The sequence below is a fragment of the Protopterus annectens genome, chromosome 9.part0 (genome assembly GCF_019279795.1).
Source record: "Protopterus annectens isolate FY-2018-M chromosome 9.part0, PAN1.0, whole genome shotgun sequence".
In the NCBI taxonomy this organism is placed as follows: Eukaryota; Metazoa; Chordata; order Ceratodontiformes; family Protopteridae; genus Protopterus; species Protopterus annectens.
Genome location: NC_056743.1, coordinates 841,865,839 through 841,888,000, shown reverse-complemented (window position 1 = coordinate 841,888,000; position 22,162 = coordinate 841,865,839). Strand labels below are relative to the sequence as shown.

At 45.6% G+C, this 22,162-nt stretch overlaps 1 protein-coding gene across 1 annotated transcript in view; it reads left to right on the top strand.

Annotated features, from left to right (window-relative positions):
• CUTA (cutA divalent cation tolerance homolog) overlaps nucleotides 1–21,668 on the top strand; it is a 935,617-nt gene extending 913,949 nt beyond the window's left edge. The window contains exon 7 of the mRNA XM_044083523.1: nucleotides 21,392–21,668. Within this exon, the coding sequence (XP_043939458.1) occupies nucleotides 21,392–21,491 (100 nt within the window). The 3' untranslated portion in view covers nucleotides 21,492–21,668. The remainder of the gene's footprint in view (nucleotides 1–21,391) is intronic.
• The last annotated feature ends 494 nt before the right edge of the window (nucleotides 21,669–22,162 follow it).

Sequence of the window (22,162 nt, the reverse complement as noted above, 5' to 3'; positions counted from 1 at the left end):
CCTGTCTGCTCCGTCCACAGGATTTGAGACTCTGGTCTCCTCGGTCGGGCCCGCGGGGGATGTCTCGGAACACCCATCGGCTCCGAGCCTCCCCCTTGGTGCCTCGGCTGCAGGGAATCTGGTCTCGTCATGGCCTTGGAAGGGGGTCGATCCTACGATTCAGGAGGTCCCGCCTTTGAGGCTATGTGGAGCGTGCTGGCTAGGTCATCTACTTCTCTCGGATCGGTCCTTCCATCCCCTACGACACCGGCGAGAGCTTCTGACATCCACCTATCCTTGGATAGCAGAGCGCAGGGGCCTAAGGATTACCCCCATGAGTGGTCCCCTTCTTTCTGAGGGGCCCTCAGAGTCTGTGCCTGAGGAACCTCCCAGAAAGAAATCTTGCAAGAGGAAGCACATAGACTCCCAGGACGAGTCTCTCACTTCCGATACTGACCTCGAGGAGTCGGAGGGGTCCCCTAAGTCTTCCTCTGAGGATGTTTTGTTCTCCGATATCCTGGAGATCTTGAAACAAAGAGGAGACTGGCTTTCCAAAACCCCCTCCGAGGAGTAGGGAGTATTCCTTAAGGCCTTCGGCGCTCAGCCCTCCGCCTCCTGGGTGTCTCCACCCTTCGACGAGCTCCTGAACCTTATTTGTCGGAGGTTGTGGGAGACTCCTGACTCCGTGGAGCCTGTTCTTCGACTCCCCAACAAATTTTTGTCTGCTCCCCAAGGGAAGGAATTTTTGACAAAGGGAGTCCCGTAGGTGCTATGGTGGTGGCGGCTGCCACACAGAAGGAAGTTGCTGAGTCTTCCTCTTCGGTCCATCCCCCTAACAAGGAGTCTAGGACTATGGATTGGTATGGGAAGCGTACACTGTCTTCACAGACCTTTACCTTGCGGTCGCTGAATTATTTGTCTCATTTCACGCAGCTCCAGAGAGATCTTCTTAATGAGTTAGGAGATACTCTAACGGGTAACGTGCCTGAGGCAGTGGCTCAGACTGTCAACGCTCAGCTCTCTACCCTCAACTCCATTGCTAACTCGTCCATGCGACTGATTTCGTACGTGGCCGAGGGAGCTAGTAGGGCGGCTAGTTCAGAGGTGGCCCTCAGGAGGCAAGCCTGGCTACGCCTGTGTCACTTTGCGGAGGCCTTTAAGCCTTCCTTTACTGATGCCCCCTTCGATGGTTCCTCCTTGTTCGGGACCAAAGTGAAAGACACACCCACCAGGTGCGAGCAAGAGGGAAAGACCTTGTCTGCCGTGGGAGTCCGTTTTTCCCTACCATCGAGGCTTTACCCCAAGGCTCAGCGAGGGGGAAAGATGTGGTTCAAAAAATCTCAGAGGTCTTTTCCTGCCGCACAGGGTGAGACCCCCCCCCCCCCCGAGGCAGGGGAGGGGGGGTCGTATTCAGATAGACGTCACCCCAGAGGCAGAGTGGGCCCCCGCAATTCTGGGGACCGTGATTCCTTCCGCGTTTCCCCATATTCTCATTCCTGAGGGTGTGCCCGGCTGTGCTTCTCCGGAGCCAGTCGGGGGTCGAATTTCCCAGTATCCGGAAGCCTGGGTCAGCATCACCCAGGACAGATGGGTATTGGGGATAATCGCTGGAGGTTACACCATCCCATTTCACTCCACACACACACACACACACACACACACACACACACACACACACACACACCCATCAAAAGGATGCCAGATGTTCCACCCAGTCAAAGGGGTCAGGCAGCAACAGAGGTTTCTCAGCTGCTAGAAAAAGGAGTCATCCAACCAGTCCCCCCAGACCAGATCGGATTAGGGACTTACTTGAGATTCTTTTTGGTGCCGAAAAGAACGGGGGACCTGAGACCCATTTTGGATCTCAGCCAACTCAATCATTATGTACACAAGTCCAAATTCCGGATGGTCATGCTACAATCGATTCTCCCATTATTGGGAAAAGAAGTATGGATGTGCTCCATCAACCTGAAGGATGCTTATTACCACATCAAAATGGACAGAGCATCCAGATGTCATCTACACTTCCGGCTGGGAGCCAGGCACTTCCAGTTTCGAGCCCTGCCCTTTGGTCTCACCACAGCCCCCAGGGTGTTCACCAAGTGCATGGCAGTGGTGATGGCTCACTTGATACGTCAAGGATTCCAGGTGTTTCCTTACCTGGACGACCGGCTCCTATCTGCCCCCACCAAGTATCTACTTCTTCAAAACAGAGATACTGTTATCGATCTTTGTCACCAGTTAGGCATCACAATAAACTGGAAAAAATCTGCCTTGCTACCCTCACAGAGTGTCTCACTTATAGGAGCAGAGTAGGACACTATTCGGTTGAGAGGATTCGTACCTATGGAGAGGATCACAGGGTTGCAACGACAGGTTCGGATGATGATGCCTCTGACACGTGTGAGGGCAAGACTAGTTCTTCATTTACTGGGGACAATGGCGTCCACTATCATAATGGTCCCGTTAGCGAGGTTACATATGAGAATCCTACAATGGCTCCTATTCGCCCAATGGTCCTTTCAAAGACTACCACTATCCCATCCTATCTTAATCACAGGCAAATGCAAGCAGGACCTCAGTTGGTGGCTATGCACCAACAATTTAGACGTAGGGAAACCATTTGTTCCACCCAACCCGGTAGCCACAGTGACGACGGACGCCTCCCGAATAGGGTGGGGGGCATTATCTCGGCAGGATGGTCCAAGGCACATGGCAGGAGCACGAGATAGACTTCCACATAAATGTCCTGGAGATGAGGGCAGTGCTCCTAGCGTTGCAGGCGCTTCAGGATGTCCTCCCTCTAGGGACTATTGTGATAACACTCAGACAACATGTCAGTAGTGTGGTATCTCAACAAGCAAGGGGGAACCAGATCGTACCCACTATGCAGGGAGGCCATGAGAGTGTGGAATTGGGCGATAGCTTCACAACGGGCCTTGGTGACAACGCACATCCCGGGGAAAACCAATGTGATCGCAGACAGACTAAGCGATCCTCATGCCTTACGAGTGGTCCTTGAACCACCAGATGGCGGACAGTATATTCAGCAAATGGAGTCAGCCTTGCTGCGACCTGTTTGCCAGCCCTCTCAGTGCGAAATGCCGCGACTACTTCTCGCTGATACCCCCACCGGGGGAATCTCCAAGGGACGCTCTTGCGCGCAATTGGCCCTCGGGTCTGCTGTATGCTTTCCCCTCTGTTTCCCCTTATCTCGAGGGAGATCCAGAAAGCGCTATCCTTGGGAAGCAGATTGATTCTGATCACGCCACACTGGCCTCGACAAGTATGGTTCCCCTTCCTTCAACCTTACATCGTGGATGCTCCTTGGACTCTGGACCCTCGTCCAGACTTACTGACACATATGTCGGGACAGCTCCACTCATCCCTGGAGCCCCTGTGGCTGACCGCCTGGCTACTCCTCTTCCAGCCGTAGTCAGGTGTCACCATTTTTCTCTTGATGTAGTCCATATTCTTTTGTCCTCTCATAAGCCATCCACTAGGAAAGTCTACTCTAGCAAGTGGAAAAGGTTTTCGATATGGGCCCAGTCAAAAGGTATTGACCCCTACATGGCTCCAATTGACTCTGTTTTAGAATTTTTGTCTCATTTATTCTACCAAGGATCTGCCTCAGCCACCATCAAAGTTCAGCTGGCAGCTATTTCTAATTATCACGTGGCTCATGAACCTAGCTTTATGGCACACAGGCTGTGTAGAGCATTCCTGAAAGGCACTCTTCTCCTTCGTCCCCTTGTATCTCAACCTGTTATGCCCTGGGACCTTAATTTTGTTCTGCAGGCCCTTACTCTCCCATCCTCTTGAGCCCGCGGCTTCTTGCGATTTAAAATTTCTTACATGGAAATCTGCCTTTCTGATAGCTATCACATTGGCCAGACGAGTATCAGAACTCCAGGCCCTCTCAGTCAAGCCCCCATATTTGATATTCCGTAAAGACAGAGTCTCTCTCTGACCAAATCCGTCCTTTCTTCCCAAGGTGGCTTCCTTAGCTAATATTAATCAGTCCATTGAGCTGCCGGTCTTCTTCCCCAACTTCTCCAATAAGGCAGAATACCAGTTCCATCTGTTGGATGTTCATAGGCAACTACGCTTTTATCTACACAGGACTAAAGATTGGCGGAAGTCAGACCAGCTCTTCGTTTCATTCTCAGAGAATCGCTTGGGGTCTGCAGTCTCCAAGGTCACCATATCTAGGTGGATAGCTGGTTGCATCTCATTTATCTATCAGGCAGGGGGAAAGAGCCTGCCTTTTCCAGTCGGAGCACACTCTACGAGAGCAGTTTCCACTTCCACAGCCTTTCAGGCTAGGTTATCGATGGATGATATATGTGCGGCTGTAACATGGGCTTCTCCTCACACGTTTGTTTCCCATTACAAATTGGATGTGGTGTCCAGGGGCAGGTCATCTTTTGGTTCCACAGTGCTCTGGAGTATTTTCCATTGAGCCACCCAGGATGTAGGTGCTAGGGACGCTGTCCCACAAGTGAAGAATGTAGGCGAGATAGGACTACATAACATCAGTTAGTTATGCACTCACCATAACGTTAGATGTATGTAGTCCATCTCGCCTCACATTCTTCATTACCCACCCACCATCCCCCACGCCTGGAGGATTTAGAAAATCTTTTTGTGCTTCTCATGTTACTAAGTCCCTTTGGATAATTTGTTGGATCTCGTTGTCATGAGTATGTGTGTGTGTTTGGGCGATAGATAAGATTTTTCTGTTGGCAGCAAACTAGATCTGGGGATGTGGAGTAGTGTATTGTGGGATACCATCTTAGCCCAGCCAATCAAAAACTTTCGAGCTAGTAAATAGGCCGAGTCGGAGCTGACATTCGGCTCTGAACCCACAAGTGAAGAATGTGAGGCGAGATGGACTACATGCATCTAACGTTATGGTGAGTACATAACTAACTGATTCTGTCAGTTTGCAGTAGGTTAACATCACAACTTAATGGGTGACTTTTTTTTTACTAAAGTGTTTGCCATGATGGATGAAACCTTAAGAATTTCCTTGTCTTCCCCTACCTGGATAACCGGCATCCAATATCCCTGGAGCAGACACTTCTGTAATGCCATTCTGGATGTAACCATAAACTGGAAAGCGTTCTCTGTGTCCTGTCTTATAACTTTGCCTTCTGTGGCAAAGAGCTTGCAAACACTCCAGTGTCAGTCATCCAAGGATGAGGACTATAATGCCATATCTTTTAGCAGCAGAGAGTATAGGCCTGAACTCTCCTCTTGTCTTCTGGGCCTCATGAAGAGAGATGGAGAGCATATGTGTGCGTGCTGTGTCCAAACCAAAGGATGTAGGTGGTGAGGTGTATGTGGCTTTAGATCCCCTATACACTAGTGCATTTGGAGCGGTGAACTATCCCCATGAATCCTTGCACTGCACCTTGCATTTTTGCATCTGAACCCATCACAGGTTTTAATAACTGATACTTTGCTATATGGAATAAAGATGGTCACCTAGGCTTTTCCCTGACTCCGGAAGATGGTAGTAGTTGGGGTTTCTGCTTGGCCAGTAGCCGCAGGCAGTCCTTTTGGCCCTCAGGATTTTAAAGTTCAGACTGCTTCCCAGGGTTTGTCCTTACTCAGCCCAACAGACAAGTCTGCCTTGCATTGCCTAAGCAGGCATAGAGGCAATGCAGTGTCTAGCAGTGGGCCATAAATATTGCATATTCCAAGTTCTGCATCCCTGAAATGCTGACAGGCTGCTTCAGAAAGCTTCTGTACTGGGTATGTAAATTCAGATATTCTTCTGTTCAGGTTGTCTTGAAGTGAGGCACTCCACAGATCAACCTGTTCACCATTTGGATGAAAGTGATCTGCCCTGATCTGTTGTGTGCACCAAGGCAAAGGGGAAAATTTCTTGTAGCGTGGAAAGATTCTGGACTCCTTTTTCTGGATTCCATGCCTCATCTCAAAGTTCAGGGAAGAAGGAACAACACTGTCACCGTATAGTGGATAGAAATGGTGTAGTTACAGTTTTAGGTTTCTTGTAATCTAGGAAGTTGTTCTAGTACTAGCTAGAAGTGTCTGCCTCTCACAGTTGGTGTGACAGAAAACTGCACATTGGGGCCCATCCGTTAATGTGGAATATCTGAACTCATCAGATCTCCTGGCTGTGGTGCAACTAGTGATTGGTGTGAGAACTTCCACTTGGCAGGCTATTTTCAAATGGAAGATATTCTCCACTCGGGTAAAAAGTACCTGATGTGGCTTCAGATTTTAAATTCCCAAGTCATTCTGACCAGTCTCTGATAAACTTGCATTATTTATTTTTTTTATTTAACTTATGCATTATTTTTTTTTTTTTATTTAACTTATTCATGACATCTGAGCACTTTATTCAGTACTGAACATAGTTTACATACCATGGAATCCTCACACATTGTGCACAATTCTATACTCTAAAGAGAGTTACATTTCTATCATTTGTATGTTTTTGATACGGTGCTTATGGCCTGCTCTCTTCCAGAGTTTGCAAAATTAAATGTTCTAAGAAATAGATGTCAGGTACCATCATCATGTCATATATTGCCTTACAAAACCCAAATAAAGTACAAACATGTATGTTGTGTGTCTTCCCTTTCCTTTGCAACTCATAATTTCGTCAAAACTTTTTTTCTAGAAGGTAAGTTACCAGCTTGTATAGGCATCTTAACTTAAACACAATCAATAAAAAATACAGGGAAAAAAAACTATAAACCACTATTTAAAAATTGGACCCAGATTAACCATTACCATGTAGGTTTGCAAACCAAAAAGCATAACAATCCCAAGCCAGATAAAAGGTACTCAGGTGGCTGTGAACAAGATTCACCAATTATTTAACTTCTCAAAGACATCAGTGACATATTTGTGCAATGTCTAGTTCCCATTTATTAACAAATGTCTATATTTTTCTTCCCTGCTTCTCTAACTCCCATCTCTTTGTATTCATTTATAGTGTTGATAGGTTCCCCTAGTTTGGGCTGACTTTTTTTCTTCTACTTAAGTTTTCTTTTGCTACCATCAACAGTAGAGATAAGTGCTCTTGTATATAGACGCTGTATATCTCTTGACAAGCTTAACATCGTTTCCTTAGTGCATGTAAACCACTCCACTGCTATACCACTTAATTTCTTTATTTATATCTTATATTGCCTTAATACCTTAATTTCCAAATTAATATTACCATAACTCTTTACATTCCCAAACATTACCTGTACAGTTTAGACCTCAGATTTTCTATGGCTATGGTGCATGTTTAATCTTTCTACCTGTCATTATATTGTGAAGGGCAAGACTGTAGCCTAAGATGTGTTGATAAAGCAGTTTCTTTGTGTACCCATCTTTAACCACCATAATCCCCCTCTTCTTAAAACTTGGAATTCGATCGACAGGCTTTCTAGCTATCCTAACCACTAATTCAATGGTAGTGATATCTTAGGGGGGAGACTTTTCCTGCTGGTCATCACCTTAGCTCACAGGATCTTGGAATTCCAGGCCTTCATGTGGAAGGACCCAGTGTATTCTTCATGTAGTGAATATAATCTGTCAGTTCATTTTCTACCTGAAGCAGGTCGATTAGTTTTGAAAGTTTGAAGACCTGTTAGTCTGTCTTGCTTTGAGAGGGAAAAGCCAGCAGTTTTTAGACTAATCCAAGTAGATGTCCAGCTACTTTTTTTCCATTCTGTAGCTGATGACCAGTTCTAAAATGGTGCAGTCAAAGGCCACACTTCCATTGTGTAGCTGCTCCCAGTGTTTGCTTCAGGACCATCTTCTTTGTAGACATCTGTGGCCTGGCCACTTGTTTCATGACTCAAATCCTGATTCTTTAAGAGTTGGGCAACTTCTGTATTTCATGACTCATCTTGCTAACTTTTTGGCCTGTTAGTTATCCTTTGGCTTTTTCCACCCTTGCTTAGGATTCAACCTAGTTGCAAGACCCACCAAAGAGGGTCGCTTCCTTGGTGGTCGGCAGATGTCCTCACATAGTTCATAGGTAGGTACTAGGCTATTGGCCCTAGGGCCTATACAAGCCTAGCCAAAAAGGTACCCTGGCTTTCACCACCCAAGAAAATTATTTTCCTGTGCCCCTGTCAAGCAGAACCACAGAAGTGATCCCCGGGGAGAATTTCCTATTACCCATCCAATCATCAAGATTTTTTTGAAGAGTGCTAATGAGGAGCTCTGTTTGACATAGATAGGTAGTCTGTTCCAGAATATGGGAAGTCTCTGGGACAGGAATCTATCCCTCCAGCATGTCCTGTTTATTGTGGTGACGAGGTTTAGGTCCCTAGAGCACGTAGCTCGGAGGAACTGGGATTTCTTTAAGTGGGGCATGTCCATCAGCTCTGGGTTTGACATAGCTTTGTATGTTAGGCAGAGATCCCCTCTGAGTAGGCGATATGCGACGGAGTAAAGCTGGAGTTTTTTGAGACGGTCTGCGTAAGGCTTCTGCTTGAGGCCAGTAATCCTCTTTGTGAGGTATTTTTGCAGCCTTTGCAGTTGTTGTAGAGGTCTTGTGAGGTGCATACCAAAAGGGACGTTGTACTCTATAATGGGTCTAATGGGTGATGAGTAGAGGGGAACAATTACCTCTTTTTTTCTGGATGAGAAACCTGTTGTCCTATGACTGCCCCTCCACCAGCCTTGGCTTGTAGAATTCCCTGCAAATCCGACAAGTTCATGTTCAGATGTTACTTGTCAAGTGTAGATGACATATCTTCACTTTTCTGTCTAACTGGTTGAGCAGGAGTGGATGATACGTGGACATTGTAGTCAGCATGAGGCATTAATGTGGGTTACTTATTCCCCAAACATGAGATTTTCAGAGAAAATGAATGAACTTTGAGTAGTGGAAGTAGGATCAGCCCAGTAATAGGACCCACCAAAGAGAGGACCCTTCATAAATCAACTGATAGAGAATGTGGAAATTATGCATGTACCATAATGAAGGCTCCTTTTCATAGTAACTGGTCCAGTACTGCTGTTGGGTACTAAGATTCTTGTCTGATACAGTCTGGCCCTCTGCTAGTACTCTTTGCCTCAAACTCCTTCAGGAAAAAAATCTCCAGTTGTTTCCCTATGTGTCCTCTGCCCTTCGATCAATTTTTCTGACTGTGTACTAATAAGGACCTAGGGGACGAGATGTGAAGTTATGAATGGAGAAGGGACAGCAGGGTTTCAAGCTGGTCTTGAAAGACTTTGAGGAAAAGTGACAGTTTGGGAAGGGAGAAGGAAGTCTTACTGGACGGACTAGGATGAAAAGGATCCACTGATATGGTAAGTACATAACTTCCATATCCTATTTCATCTTGTCCATCCAGTCTGACTATTGGAACAGAATTCCAAGCTTCATAAATGCCTGGGTGGAATCATGACAGGACCTGTGAAAACTGTAACTCCCAAAAGGGCTCTAGAGCTCTACACAATGTTTGGCAATAATGTAGAACATGTTGCTTCAGCACAAATTTTATCTGTAGAAGAGTTTCTGAAAAAATGCTGTAGAACCCAAAACTGATCTTGTAGTAAAAGCTCTCCGTTTAGTTGATTGTGTTTTGTTTCTTGAATATGCAAAAGATATGCAGTCTGAAAGCCATCTGAACAGTTGTTTGGGTGACCTTGCATCCTAGGTTGTTGGGAGCAAATGCTATGAGTAATTGAGGACCTTTCCTTATTGATTTAGTTCTGTGAATATAAAATCAGAGTGGTCAGTTGACACAGAATGTGTACAGTAGATACTGTCACTTATTGGAGGGGTTATGGAAGAGCACTGACCTCTAAATTTGTTTGTTTATATGTCTCAATATGAGGTACTGCCAGTACAGCTAGCTGGACTTTTGAAAATAAATGTCATTGGTGAATATTGAAATGATGTATACAAGATGCTTATGTTACAGATGTATTAGAACTGTATGTCATGTGTATATTAAACTGCTTGTACAGAAGTGTGTGTTAAAAAGGTATTTGTAGAGTGCTGTGTTTGAAATGTAACCATAGTGTGCCCTACTGGAAGAGAACAAACATGTACCTGCACTATTGTAACTGTTTAAACGCATTTGCTTAACAGAGAAAACTGGAGGGTTAACCTCAGTCCAGCAAACTTTAGAAAAATATCTAAGATTAAATTACTTTATAGGCTACGTAATATAGTCTCTCTCTCAAGTTTTCAGTGCAGCTACAGAGACCATCTGTACTAAGAAGCTTTCTGAATTGTCCTTGGAGTGAGCTAATTGCTGCTTTTGAAACGTGAAGGGATGCAATTGTTTTGACTTCCAGCATCTGCCAAAGATCTGAGCAAATGTTCATGTCTGTATATTTTTACAGGTAGATGCTAAATGCTGCCAGCTTCTATCAATGGAGGTTTTGGCATGGGAACTAGAAGTCAGATAACCAGAAATTGTCTTTATGCAAGCTATCCCAGCAGTAATATTTTAGATATTTAATTTGGGAAGTTTCTTAGTGAGACAGAGCACTCTGCATTATGTCTTAGACTTCACAACGACAAGATCCAGGGAACAGTACAACTCTTAGATACAGTCAGGAATATAGTAAAGCTTAGTTTAGATGTTTTTTTTCTTTTTGTGTGAGCCTGTATTGCAGTGTTATTTTAAATACTTACTGTGGTTTTGAACTCTGATATCACTGTGAATATATATTTAGTATTGGCTTATTTTATTATTAAATATATTTAAACCTTTCATTGTTGGTGATCTGTGTAGAGGTATTTAAGTTTTGAGAATAATTGCATGTTTATTTGGTGACACTGTGTGGGCCACTCCTAATACCTGTTGGTCATACTACTATTTATATTAATATTACACAATAAAATTGGGCACCCTTGGTTAAGGGCCCTAAAGTAGCTGATACGGAGTGACTGGTGGCAGTGCAAACTACCTTATATTCTAGTAAACCTGTGCCAGCCTTTCCCAGGGGTGTGTGTGTGTCAGCTACTTGGGCAGGGACACGAAGCACTGGTTGGGCAAAGAGAGTGCTGGAGGTCTAGGCTTGGTCACTCAGCTCAGATTTCAACTCTCTAGCTGTGCCAGTGGGGAGTCGTGTTGGGGATCTGGAGGAAGAGGGACAAACCAGCCCCGGACTGACTGTGGTCTCTGTGTGCTCTTAAGGGAAATTGAACTCGATGCAGAGAGCTGCATCTGGAAGTACCATGTGTGTACTTGTCATCCTCTCAGTGAACGTCTTCTACTGTTGCCAGTGGTGAGGATTGAGGCTCCTTTGCCAGTGGTGAGGATTGAGGCTCCTAGATTACTGGTCCAGTGGTGGGTCATCACAGCTGCCTTGGGAATAAAGGAAGGAACTGTTCTTAGCCATGCTCTGTTTGTAAAAAAACAAATATGGGGAGAGGATGACAGGGCTCTTGTAGTCTGATATTTTCTTAACTGAAGTGATTGCTACCAGAAGTAATGTTAAGTTGTCATTCTCGCCTTCATTCTTGCTGGATGGGTTCGGAGCCGATCCTCGACTCCGACTCGGCCTATACTATAGCTCGAGAGCTATTTTTACCGGCTCGAGGCAGCCCTTTATCCCACAATACCATGCGCTAACGCCCCAGATCTCGTTTGCCGCTTCGCTGCGAGGTAGTCTGTTTTTACCGGCTCTGGTCAGTAAGTGCTTTTTTCATATATATATTCAGTCTCAGTAGTTTTTTTTCCAGTTACTTACCCGTCTTTAGGTCCCTTCTAACTGCCTTACCCTTTCGGTAGCCCTTTTTCCCCTTCTTTAGTTAGTTTTTTATCTTGGGCCTTCGGGCTTTTCCTTAGTTTTCCCCCACCCCTTTCAGTGTGTGTGTGGGTTTTTAGTCAGTTCCCTTTAACTTAAATAAGTGTGTGTGTGTGGACTGACTGTGTTCCTTTTCATTTTTTGTCAGAATGCCAAAGGACCCTAAGGTTTTGGGATTCAAGAAGTGTGACTTTTGCTGTCAGAAAATGTCTCTGACAGACGGTCACACTTCTTGTGTCTATTGCTTGGAGCCTTTACACCTGCAGGACTCTTGTTCCGTTTGTCATGAATTTAGTTCAAGAGTCCTGCAGGAAAGGTGTAACAAGCTCATCCTAAGGGGCTTGTTAAAGCCTGATGACTCCCCATCCAAGTCTGGCTCGGGGAAGTCGTCAAAAACCGCCAAACCCTCGGCTACAGCTTCTGAGCTGAGGGCTGGCATTATCGAGACAGCTCCGACCTCTGTTCCGTCTGGCTCCGAGGCGAGCAAAGTGGTTTCCACTCCGAAACCATCATCGGAGCCAACCCCAGCGCGCAAGCACTCTAGGTCCCCTTCGCTAGAGTCCGTCAGATCGGCTCCGAGGTCCGCTCTCCTATCGGAGCGGAGTCATAGGACTCATTCATCGAGGTTATCCAGGCTTTCCGACCACGACATCGAGAGGGTGGTCAGTAGACTCATAAAATCTCAGGCGCTGGCCCAAATGCTCCAGAGCCCATCTCACCGGACTGTGGCTCCTTCGATACAGCTATCCATTCCTCCTCCGACTCATCTCTCGAGTTCGGAGCCGGAGTTTGTCGGAACCGTGACCTTGCCCACGTCGGAGCCGATACTTCCTCCTTCGGCTCCGGTGTTGTCGGCTCCGACCTCTTCATTGGTTCCGTCTGTGGAGAGGTCCGGGCGCCGAGACTCCATTGTCGGCTCCGAGGGGGCGATTGGCATCGGACCCTTGTCCGACCCCATTCTCCCTCTCGGAGCTTCGGCTCTGGTTAGTTCGGCCCCGACATCATTCTCGGAGCCTTCTCTGTCTGTTCCGGGGGCGGTTCCGGTCTCTTCGGAGCCGGTGCTACCTTTGGTATCTGATAGGGGAGCCTTCGAGGTGATGAGGAGTGTGCTGGACCCAGTGTCCACTCCAAGGTTAAGTTCTGTGGCTCCTCCCTCTGTAGTGCCTGTTACGGTCTCTGGCCAACCTCCTACACCCGACAGCAGAGATCTAAAGCGTAGGGTACCCACCTTGGGTGTCTCCTCCTCTTCCGAGGGCTCCCCTGAAGTTTCAGGGGAACCCCCTAGGAAAAGAAAGTGCAAGAGGAAGCACATAGACTCCCCCGAGTCTGTCACGTTGGACACCGACTTGGATGAGTCGGAAGGTTCCCCCAGATCCCCCTCTGTGGATGTGTCCTTTTCAGACATCCTGGAGATCCTAAGACAGAGGGGAAATTGGTCCACTCTCAAACCTTCCGAGAACGAGTCGGTTTACCTTGATGCCTTTGGATCTTGCCCTTCCACCTCCTAGGTTTCTCCCCCTTTCGACCCACTAATGGAGGTAGTGGCTAGAAAGGCGTGGGCAGCTCCTGATTCAATGGAACCTACCCCTAGGAGGCCTTCTAAATTTATTTCTGCACCAGATGACAAATCCTTTCTCACCAAAGGTGTTTCAGTTGATGCTATGGTGGTAGCAGCAGCCACGAAGAAGGAATTGGCTGATCCTTCTGTATCTGTTCATCCTCCTAACAAAGAGTCCAGGACCATGGACAGGTACGGCAAGCGGACCTTTGCTTCAGCGACCTTTTCTATGCGATCGCTGAACTATTTATGTCATTTCACCCGCCTTCAGAGAGACTTGCTCAAAGAGCTTGGTGAAACGGTACAGGATCCTTCTGCTGCGGGGTTTAAGGACAAAATAAACTCTCAGCTGGCTACCCTGAACTCCATTGTTAACTCCTCCATGCGGCTTATCTCTTATGCAGCTGATGGAGCGAGTAGGGCTGCTGGCACAGACGTTGCGTTGAGACGTCACGCTTGGATGCGACTCTGTAACTTTGCCGATCCCTTCAAGGCGCCCTTCACCAACACCCCCTTTGACGGTTCGGAATTGTTCGGACCTCAGGTGAAGAATACCCTCACCAGATGCGAGCAAGATGGTAAGACTCTCTCTGCCGTGGGAGTCCGTTTTTCCACGCCTTCTAGACCTTATCCTAAGGGACAGAGGGGGTGGAAAGATGTGGTTCCGCAAACCACAGGGAGTCGCACCTGCCGCACGTGGTGAATTTCCCCCTAGAGGCAGAGGGGGGAATAATAACAGACGCCGCCCCAGGGGCAGAGGGGGTCCACAGAACCAGGGTTCCAGGGAATCTTTCCCTGACCAACCCTTTCAGCATCCCTGAGAAGCTGCCAGACTGTCCGCCTTCGGAGGCAGTCGGGGGAAGATTATCTCTGTACCCGGAAGCCTGGCAATCTCTCTCCCAAGACACATGGGTACAGAAGATCATATCCAAGGGTTACAAAATCCCTTTCACTTTCCCTCCGGTACAACCGCCAAAACCCCTACCAGACGTACCACCTGCACAAAGGGGTCAGGCTCAGCTAGAAATAAAAAAGCTGTTAGAAAAAAAGAGTCGTCCAGGCAGTCCCAGCAGATCAGCTAGGATCCGGAATCTACTCCAGATTCTTTTTGATACCAAAAAAGACAGGAGAATGGAGACCCATTTTGGACCTCAGCAGGTTAAACAACTCTGTACTAAAGACAAAATTTTGGATGGTAACACTGCAGTCCATTCTACCCTTTTTGGGCAGAGGCAACTGGATGTGCTCGTTAGACCTCCAGGACGCGTACTACCATATAAAAATACACAGGCGCTCCAGGAGGTTTCTCCGCTTCCGGCTGGGAGTCAGTCATTTTCAGTTCAGGGCCCTGCCCTTTGGTCTCACCACAGCCCCCCGGGTGTTCACCAAATGTTTGGCAGTGGTCACGGCTCACCTGAGACAGAAAGGATTCCAGGTGTTTCCATACTTAGACGACTGGCTCATTTCTGCTACCACCAAACAGGATCTCATAATGGCCAGGGATTACACTATTCAACTTTGCAACAGTCTGGGTATTTCTATAAATTTTGCAAAGTCCTCCTTGTCGCCTTGTCAATGTATAAACTTTATAGGCGCCGTATTAAACACCACAGAAATGTCTGCAACATTACCACCTCAGAGAGTGACAGACATAAGGCGGAATGTTCAGCTCCTGTTTCAGCCCAACAGAGTCCAAGTCAAGCTAGTATTGAAAGTGTTGGGCCTCATGGCGGCGATTCTTCTACTTCTATTAGCCCGCTTCCACATGAGGCTCCTTCAGTGGATGCTGTTTTCTCAGTGGTCCTTTCAACAGCTACCAATGACCCACAACATTTTGATAACCCCATCTTGCAAGAAACATCTCTCCTGGTGGATGGTTTCCCCTCAGCTTTTTCAGGGCAGACCCTTTATTCTCCCCCCTCCAGTTGCCACTGTCACAACGGATGCCTCCCTGATCGGGTGGGGGGGGCATTATCAGGGCAGGACGGTCCAGGGCACTTGGCAACAGTCAGAATGCCACCTACACATAAATGTCCTGGAGATGAGGGTGGTGCTTTTGACGTTGCAAGCCCTTCAGAGCTCTCTTCCCACGGGGACTATAGCAATTCAAACGGACAATATGTCTGTGGTGTGGTACATAAACAAGCAGGGCGGAACAAGGTCCTCCCCCCTCTGTCGAGAAGCACTCAGACTTTGGCAATGGGCGATTTCATCTCAACGGTTTCTGATAGCAACGCACATCCCCGGGAAGCCCAACGTCATAGCAGACAGATTGAGCAGAACTATCCTCATGCCTCACGAGTTGTCTCTAAATCAAGCGGTAGCAGACGGAATTTTTCGGAAGTGGGGCCAGCCTTGCTGCGACCTTTTCGCAACTTCCCAAAACAGCAAGTGCCTCGACTTCTTCACACTTTTTCCTCTACCAGGCCAACCTCTCAGAGACGCTCTTGTTCACGTTTGGCCCCGGGGTCTTCTTCATGCCTTTCCTCCCTTTACATTGATCCCGCAATTAATTCAGAAAGCAACCGCATTGAGATCCAAAATGATCCTCATTGCCCTGTTTTGGCCTCGACAAGTTTGGTTCCCGTTCCTGCACAAATACCTACTGGAACAGCCTTGGCATCTGGAACCTCTTCCGGATCTGTTGACCCACCTCACGGGCAAGCTGCATCAGTCTCTACATTCCATCAACCTCACAGCTTGGTTGCTCTACTTCCAGCTATAGCCAGGCTTCCCCTTATTTCTCCTTCTGTTCGTGATATCATTCTGGCTTCCCATAAGTCCAATACTAGGGAGACTTATGCGAGTAAATGGAAGCATTTTTCACACTGGGCACAAACTAGATCCTTAGATCCTTTCCATGCGCCCATTCATGAGGTTCTAGACTTTCTGGCGGAGCTTTTTCATTCAGGGTCATCATTGGCCACTATCAGGGTACAATTAGCGGCCATTGCTAATTTTCATTTTGGACTCTCAGAAGCAATATTATGTCCCACAAACTCTGTAAAGCCTTTCTCAAGGGCATCTTTTTGCTCAGACCTCCAGTCAAAGATCCATCCCCACAATGGGATTTGAATTTAGTTCGAACCTCACTAATTCTGCCCCCTTTTGAACCTGCAGCTTCTTGCTCCCTCAAACTTCTTTCTTGGAAAACGCTGTTTTTAGTAGCTATAACATCTGCCAGAAGGGTATCGGAACTTCAAGCCTTGTCTGTCCGTCCTCCTTATTTGGTTTTTCATAAAGATAGGGTAACTCTCAGAACAAACCCTTCCTTCCTACCAAAAGTGTTATCGGAAGCAAATCTAAACCACTCCATTGATTTGCCTGTCTTTTTCCCCAGACTATACCAACAGGGCTGAACAAAAATTACATTCATTAGATGTTCATCGACAATTACGGTATTACCTAGACAGGACAAAACAATTCAGAAAGTCAGACCAGCTCTTTCTCTCTTATGCTGCAGGCAAGAAAGGGCTTCCGGTATCGAAAGTTACTCTTTCCAGATGGCTGACATCTTTTATTACCTTGGTCTATGAGTTGAGACACAGGCAACTTCCCTCTAGGCCTAAGGCTCATTCTACCAGGGCACTATCAACTTCAACGGCGTTTCAAGCAAGGTTACCACTAGATGCCATGTGTGCAGCAGCTACATGGGCGTCCAAACATACCTTTATTGCCCATTACAAGCTTGATCTAGCCTCTAGAAATAGAGCTGATTTTGGTTCCACTGTACTCAGGAGTCTGTTCCATTGAGCCACCCAGGACTAAGATGCTAGGGACGCTGTCCCATCCAGCAAGAATGAAGGCAAGAATGACAACTTAACATTAAGAAGTTATGTCTTACCATAACGTTCCATGTTAGTTGTCTTCTTCTCGCCGCCTTTCTTGCGTCCCTCCCTCCTGCCCCCTAGCCTGGATAGACTCGAGGTTCTGAGTCCTTCCATTTCTGGAGATACAATATGTTGCATCTTTTTCCTTGTATCCTTAGTTACTAGCAGGTAATCTGTACTCGTAAAGGAGGATTATAATATTATTTATACTATGTCTTAGCTTCCAAACGAGATCTGGGGAGTTAGCGCATGGTATTGTGGGATATAGGGCTGCCTCGAGCTGGTAAAAATAGCTCTCGAGCTATAGTATAGGCCGAATCGGAGCCGAGGATCAGCTCCGAACCCATCCAGCAAGAAAGAAGGCGAGAAGAAGACAACTAACATGGAACGTTATGGTAAGACATAACTTCTTCTTATCTTCCATGATAAAAATTATACGTCTGCAGAGGATGCTGTTTCCAGTATGATGTTGATCTCCCAAGAAGTTGCTGGGTCTTAAATAGGAGGATGTAAGAGAAAGGTTCCTTTCAAAAAGGCCTTGCACAGTTTGTAATGTGTCAGAGAATTATGGTGTTAACCATTGTGGAAGTTGGAAATGGATATGGATACTAATTCCTCTTTGATGGTGGAAAAGCTGGAGACAGCATCAAGAAAATTTGGTAGTAGCTGTAACACCCACTGGTATGGGAGCAAACAAAGTATCTGTACCCTTTTGGTGAGCCCATATTGAGAATTGTTTCCACTTAATTTTGTAGACTTTGAATTCTTTCGAGAACGTCACAAGGTGTGAACAACACATTGGCATATAAAGCAGGGTGTTTGGCCATGAATGGAACATGAGAAACCATGCGGTCAAGTTTATATTCTGTAAATTCATGTGAGGCTGTCTGGGTGGGTGAGAGAAAATTTGGAAGGGAATCTCAAAGCCAGAGGAGCTTCATTAGATGAACCCTGATCAAGGGAAATCTGATATGTCTGGGCCTAAAATGGGCAAGAAGTATCACTTTGGCTTTGCACAACAAAGCTTTCTGTAGAAAACAAATGAACAGGGAAATGACTGGAAAGGCATATTAGAAGCCTGACCAGCCCCTGATAGACTAGGGTGTCTCTTTCTGGTTGTACTGGGAGGGATCTGGTTTGAAGTAGCAGCTGCATTTGGCCCTGGATGGGAAGAAAAAGGGTGCAGTGAGGTTGGGCCCAAGTAGCTGAAGATTTGCTGTGCTACCATGGGGTTTGGGACACCACTCATGAAGCATTAAAATGGACCTCCCCATAATATGCATTTTTATAAAAAAAAAAAAAAAAATGTGAAAAGATTCAACTCTCTGCCAAACCCTCATAACCTGTCTGCAAAGGGGAGGTGGTAAGATTTGGTTTGCACTTACTTCTGTACCATACTGCTGACGTATTGTCACAAAGGAAGGATATTACTCTTAGTGTGAGAGCTGTTCTTTTCGAGATTGGCTTCCACTTTCATCTATGTCTCTTGGATGATTTTTCCATTGTAATGCCTCCCCCCCAAGGGAGGAAGTGCCTTTGCTGACTGTTGCTGAAGGCAATGAAAAGGTAAAGAGCTTCCCCACTGAAGCTGTTGGACAGGCCAGCCACCAATTGAGATGGTGTCTGCATTATGGGGTTATGCACACAGGAGCTAAGAAATGACCTGATAACTGTGACTACTGAGTGGTAAGCATCTACTGGAGAATTCTTAAGAAGTGTACATGAAGAACCATCATGATGGTTGAGGCCATAAACCCAAGAACTCTTGGGCCCTTAGAAGCAGTAAGGCAGAGAGGATCTAACAGATTCTGAGCTACTGTTCTGAGCAGCTGAATCCTTTTAAAAGGAGGGATCACAATGCATTTTGTTGTGTCCAGATGGCATCATATGAAGATGGATTGAGTAGGTCGATGTGATTTTTTTTAGGCAGAAGTACCCAGGGATAGACAGAGCAGTAGCAAATAACATGGGGCTGTTATGAGAGGTTCATTGGTTGTAGCAGTAATGGGCCAGTTATCCAAGTATGTGAGCACTCTGATCCCTTTTAGTCAGAGATAAGCTGCTACTGCTGCCATGCATTTGGTGAAAACTGGGAGGGGGGGGGGCTGCTGTGGTGAGACTGTCCCATACGACGCTCCCAGGCATCTTGAACGTCAAGCTGACAGCTTGGTTTCTCCAATTCCATTAATAACCAATCTATGCGCTCATCACTTGTCTGATGCATACTTTTTGGCCTCTCTCAAATTGTCGAATTGTAAACTTTACAACAGTAAATAGAAATGGTTTGTCTTTTGGGCACCTCAAAATAATGTTGATCATTTCTCAGCACTTATTTATAAGATTTCTCTAATGTTTAACCCCTCTGTTCAATGAAGGGGCTTCGTCTTCTACTGTTCAAGATCAGTTAGCAGCTATGTCCAATTTTCATATTAGATTTGAAGATCTATCACTTGCTTCTCAAACTTTGTAAAGCTTTTTTGAGAGATAGTCTTCTGTTAAAGCTTTACAAAGATCTATCTCCTCCTTGGGACCTGAACTTGGTGTTACAAGCAATCATACAACCTCCTCTTGAATCAACACCAGATTATGATCTTAAGTTTCTGTCTTAGAAAAGTGTTTGCTTAGTAGCCGTAACTTCTCCCAGAAAGATTTCAGAAATTTAGGCTTTGTCTTGTAAACTACCATATTTGATTTTTCACAAGGATAGGGCCGTACTAAGAACCAACCCCTCTTTTCCACCAAAGGTGGTTTCAGAAGTCAGTATTAATCAAACCATTAACCTACCAGTTTTCTTCCCCAAAGTTGCTAATAAAGGTGAATATTGCTTACACGTATTAGATATTCATAGACAGTTTTAGCTTCACAGAACAAAAGATAACAGAAAATCTGACTAATTATTTATCTCTTACTGAATGCAAAACTTGGAAAACCTGTGAGCAAAATGGCATTGGCTAGATGGCTAACAGATTGCATTTCTTTCATCTATAACAAATTGGGAATTGCTCTACGGAAACCTTTGAAAGCACTTTCAACTATAGCTGTAGCGACTTCAGCTGTTTTTCAGTCTAAAGCCTCCATGGATGATATTTGTGCAGCCGCAACCTGGGCTACTTCCCATATTTTCATTACACATTACAAATTGGATCTGGTCTCCAGGGGAAAAGCATCAATTGGTTCAATGGTGCTCAGGAACATCCTTCCTTGAGTCCACCCATGATTTAAGGTAGCTGAGGACTCTGTCCCACAGGTTGAGGATAGAATGAAAATTGACAGCATCAGATAAAGAAGTTATGTACTCACCCAAACATTCCATCTGTGTTGTCCATTTTCATTCTTCAGCTCCCTACCTCCAACCCCCATGCCCTTGGATTTCTAGAGGAATGGATGACTAGCAGATTATTACCCTTTATATATAATTGTGGTTCCAGGTATATATACTCAATGAATGTGTTATGACTAGTATTTCCGTTTTGTCTATCAGCAACTCTAAGGTAGCTGGAATAGGTGCATTGTGGGTAAGGGATACAATCGAGAATCTTTTGGTTACCATGAGCTATGATAGCGGCAGAGTCAGTTCCAAGGATTGGAACCGAACCCACAGGTTGAGGACGAATAAAAGTGGAAACACAGATGGAACGTTATGGTGAGTACTTCTTATGACAAGGAAATTTGTCATGAAGTAGCTACAAGACTAATTAACTAAGACAATAGGAGATATGTTGGACGTCCTATAAGGAAGGAGTTAAGGCAAAAGTTTTCTTTTTTGTAAAGATGGAAGAATTTGAAGATGTAAAATCTTGGGAAAGAGAGAATGATGTGAAGGCAACAGTTTTGTTACTTTTCTGCATATTGTAAGACTTTAGAGCACTTAGCTGCAGAATCACGGATCCTTCCCCTTGCTTAGATGGCAAACAAGATTTGAGAGCAGAGGGAGCACGGGGAATCATGGAGAATTTGTTTCTGGAAGAGTTTGAGGCAAGGGGTACTAGCAGAAGACCAGATTAAGTCTGTTTTGAATGATAAAGGTTGAAAGCACCCAGTAAGTAAGTAAGTAATTAAAATGCTTTGTTTTGACAGTCATTGGTGGAGTTTTTTTTTCTTTTGTTTCTTTGCTGTCAACAAAAACTAATGTGTAGTTTGCTGAAGAGAGCAGGAAGTAGTAGGAATAGCTGAAAAAATATGAGCAATTGGACATGCCACAAGAGCTGCATGAAAACTGTTGAATGGAGTTGTTCTAGATTGTGTTCCTAAAATTTGCTGCCTCTTGTTTCAGGTCTGTCCACCCTTACGAAGTGGCTGAAGTTATCAGTGTTCCTATAGACCAAGGAAATCCACCATACCTGAAATGGATTGGAGACATTGTTCCAGAGTAGGGCACTGAAAAACATCTTAAAATGTGCACATTAATATCATTTAAATTTGTTTTTCTTATTTACTGCCTTTGGGTTGGATACTCATCATTGATGTGTTGTAGAGCCTTAACACTGCAGGACAAAGAATGGAACATAACATGACAGCTTAAATAAATAAATACACAGTATTAGTGTTTATAAAGTGTGTTGTGTGTGAATCTGTTTGGAGAGTGGCTGTTGCATAAAATGCTGCAATCCAGCTTCAATGCACTAGGCAGTAAGAATATTACTCAGTTTTACATAGATCATTATTATTTGTGTGTGATTTGCTGAAATGTCACTGATTCACAGCACTTCAGATGTTCATCGTGTTTCACTGTTGCAGTCATCACTGTAGGGTTCTTCCTGCCGGCAGGCAGTCCTCGGTCGGCCAGAATCCCAAAGTCTGGGTCCGGCGTCAGCTGTTCAGTCATGGTTCTTGACGTCGGAGCGCCAGGAGTACAAAACTGCCAGCCAACGCCATGTTCTCCAGTCTTTTTTGCCGTGCGGTGGAAGCAGTTCGCAAGTGCCGGTCAGCTGACTCCTGATATTTATCGTGCTTCATTCCAAAGACTTTCTTCTTCTTCTCAAAGTTAAGTACCCCATTGGGGAAACTTTTTTTCTTGCTCCAGTCCGATGTCAGAAAAAGTTAA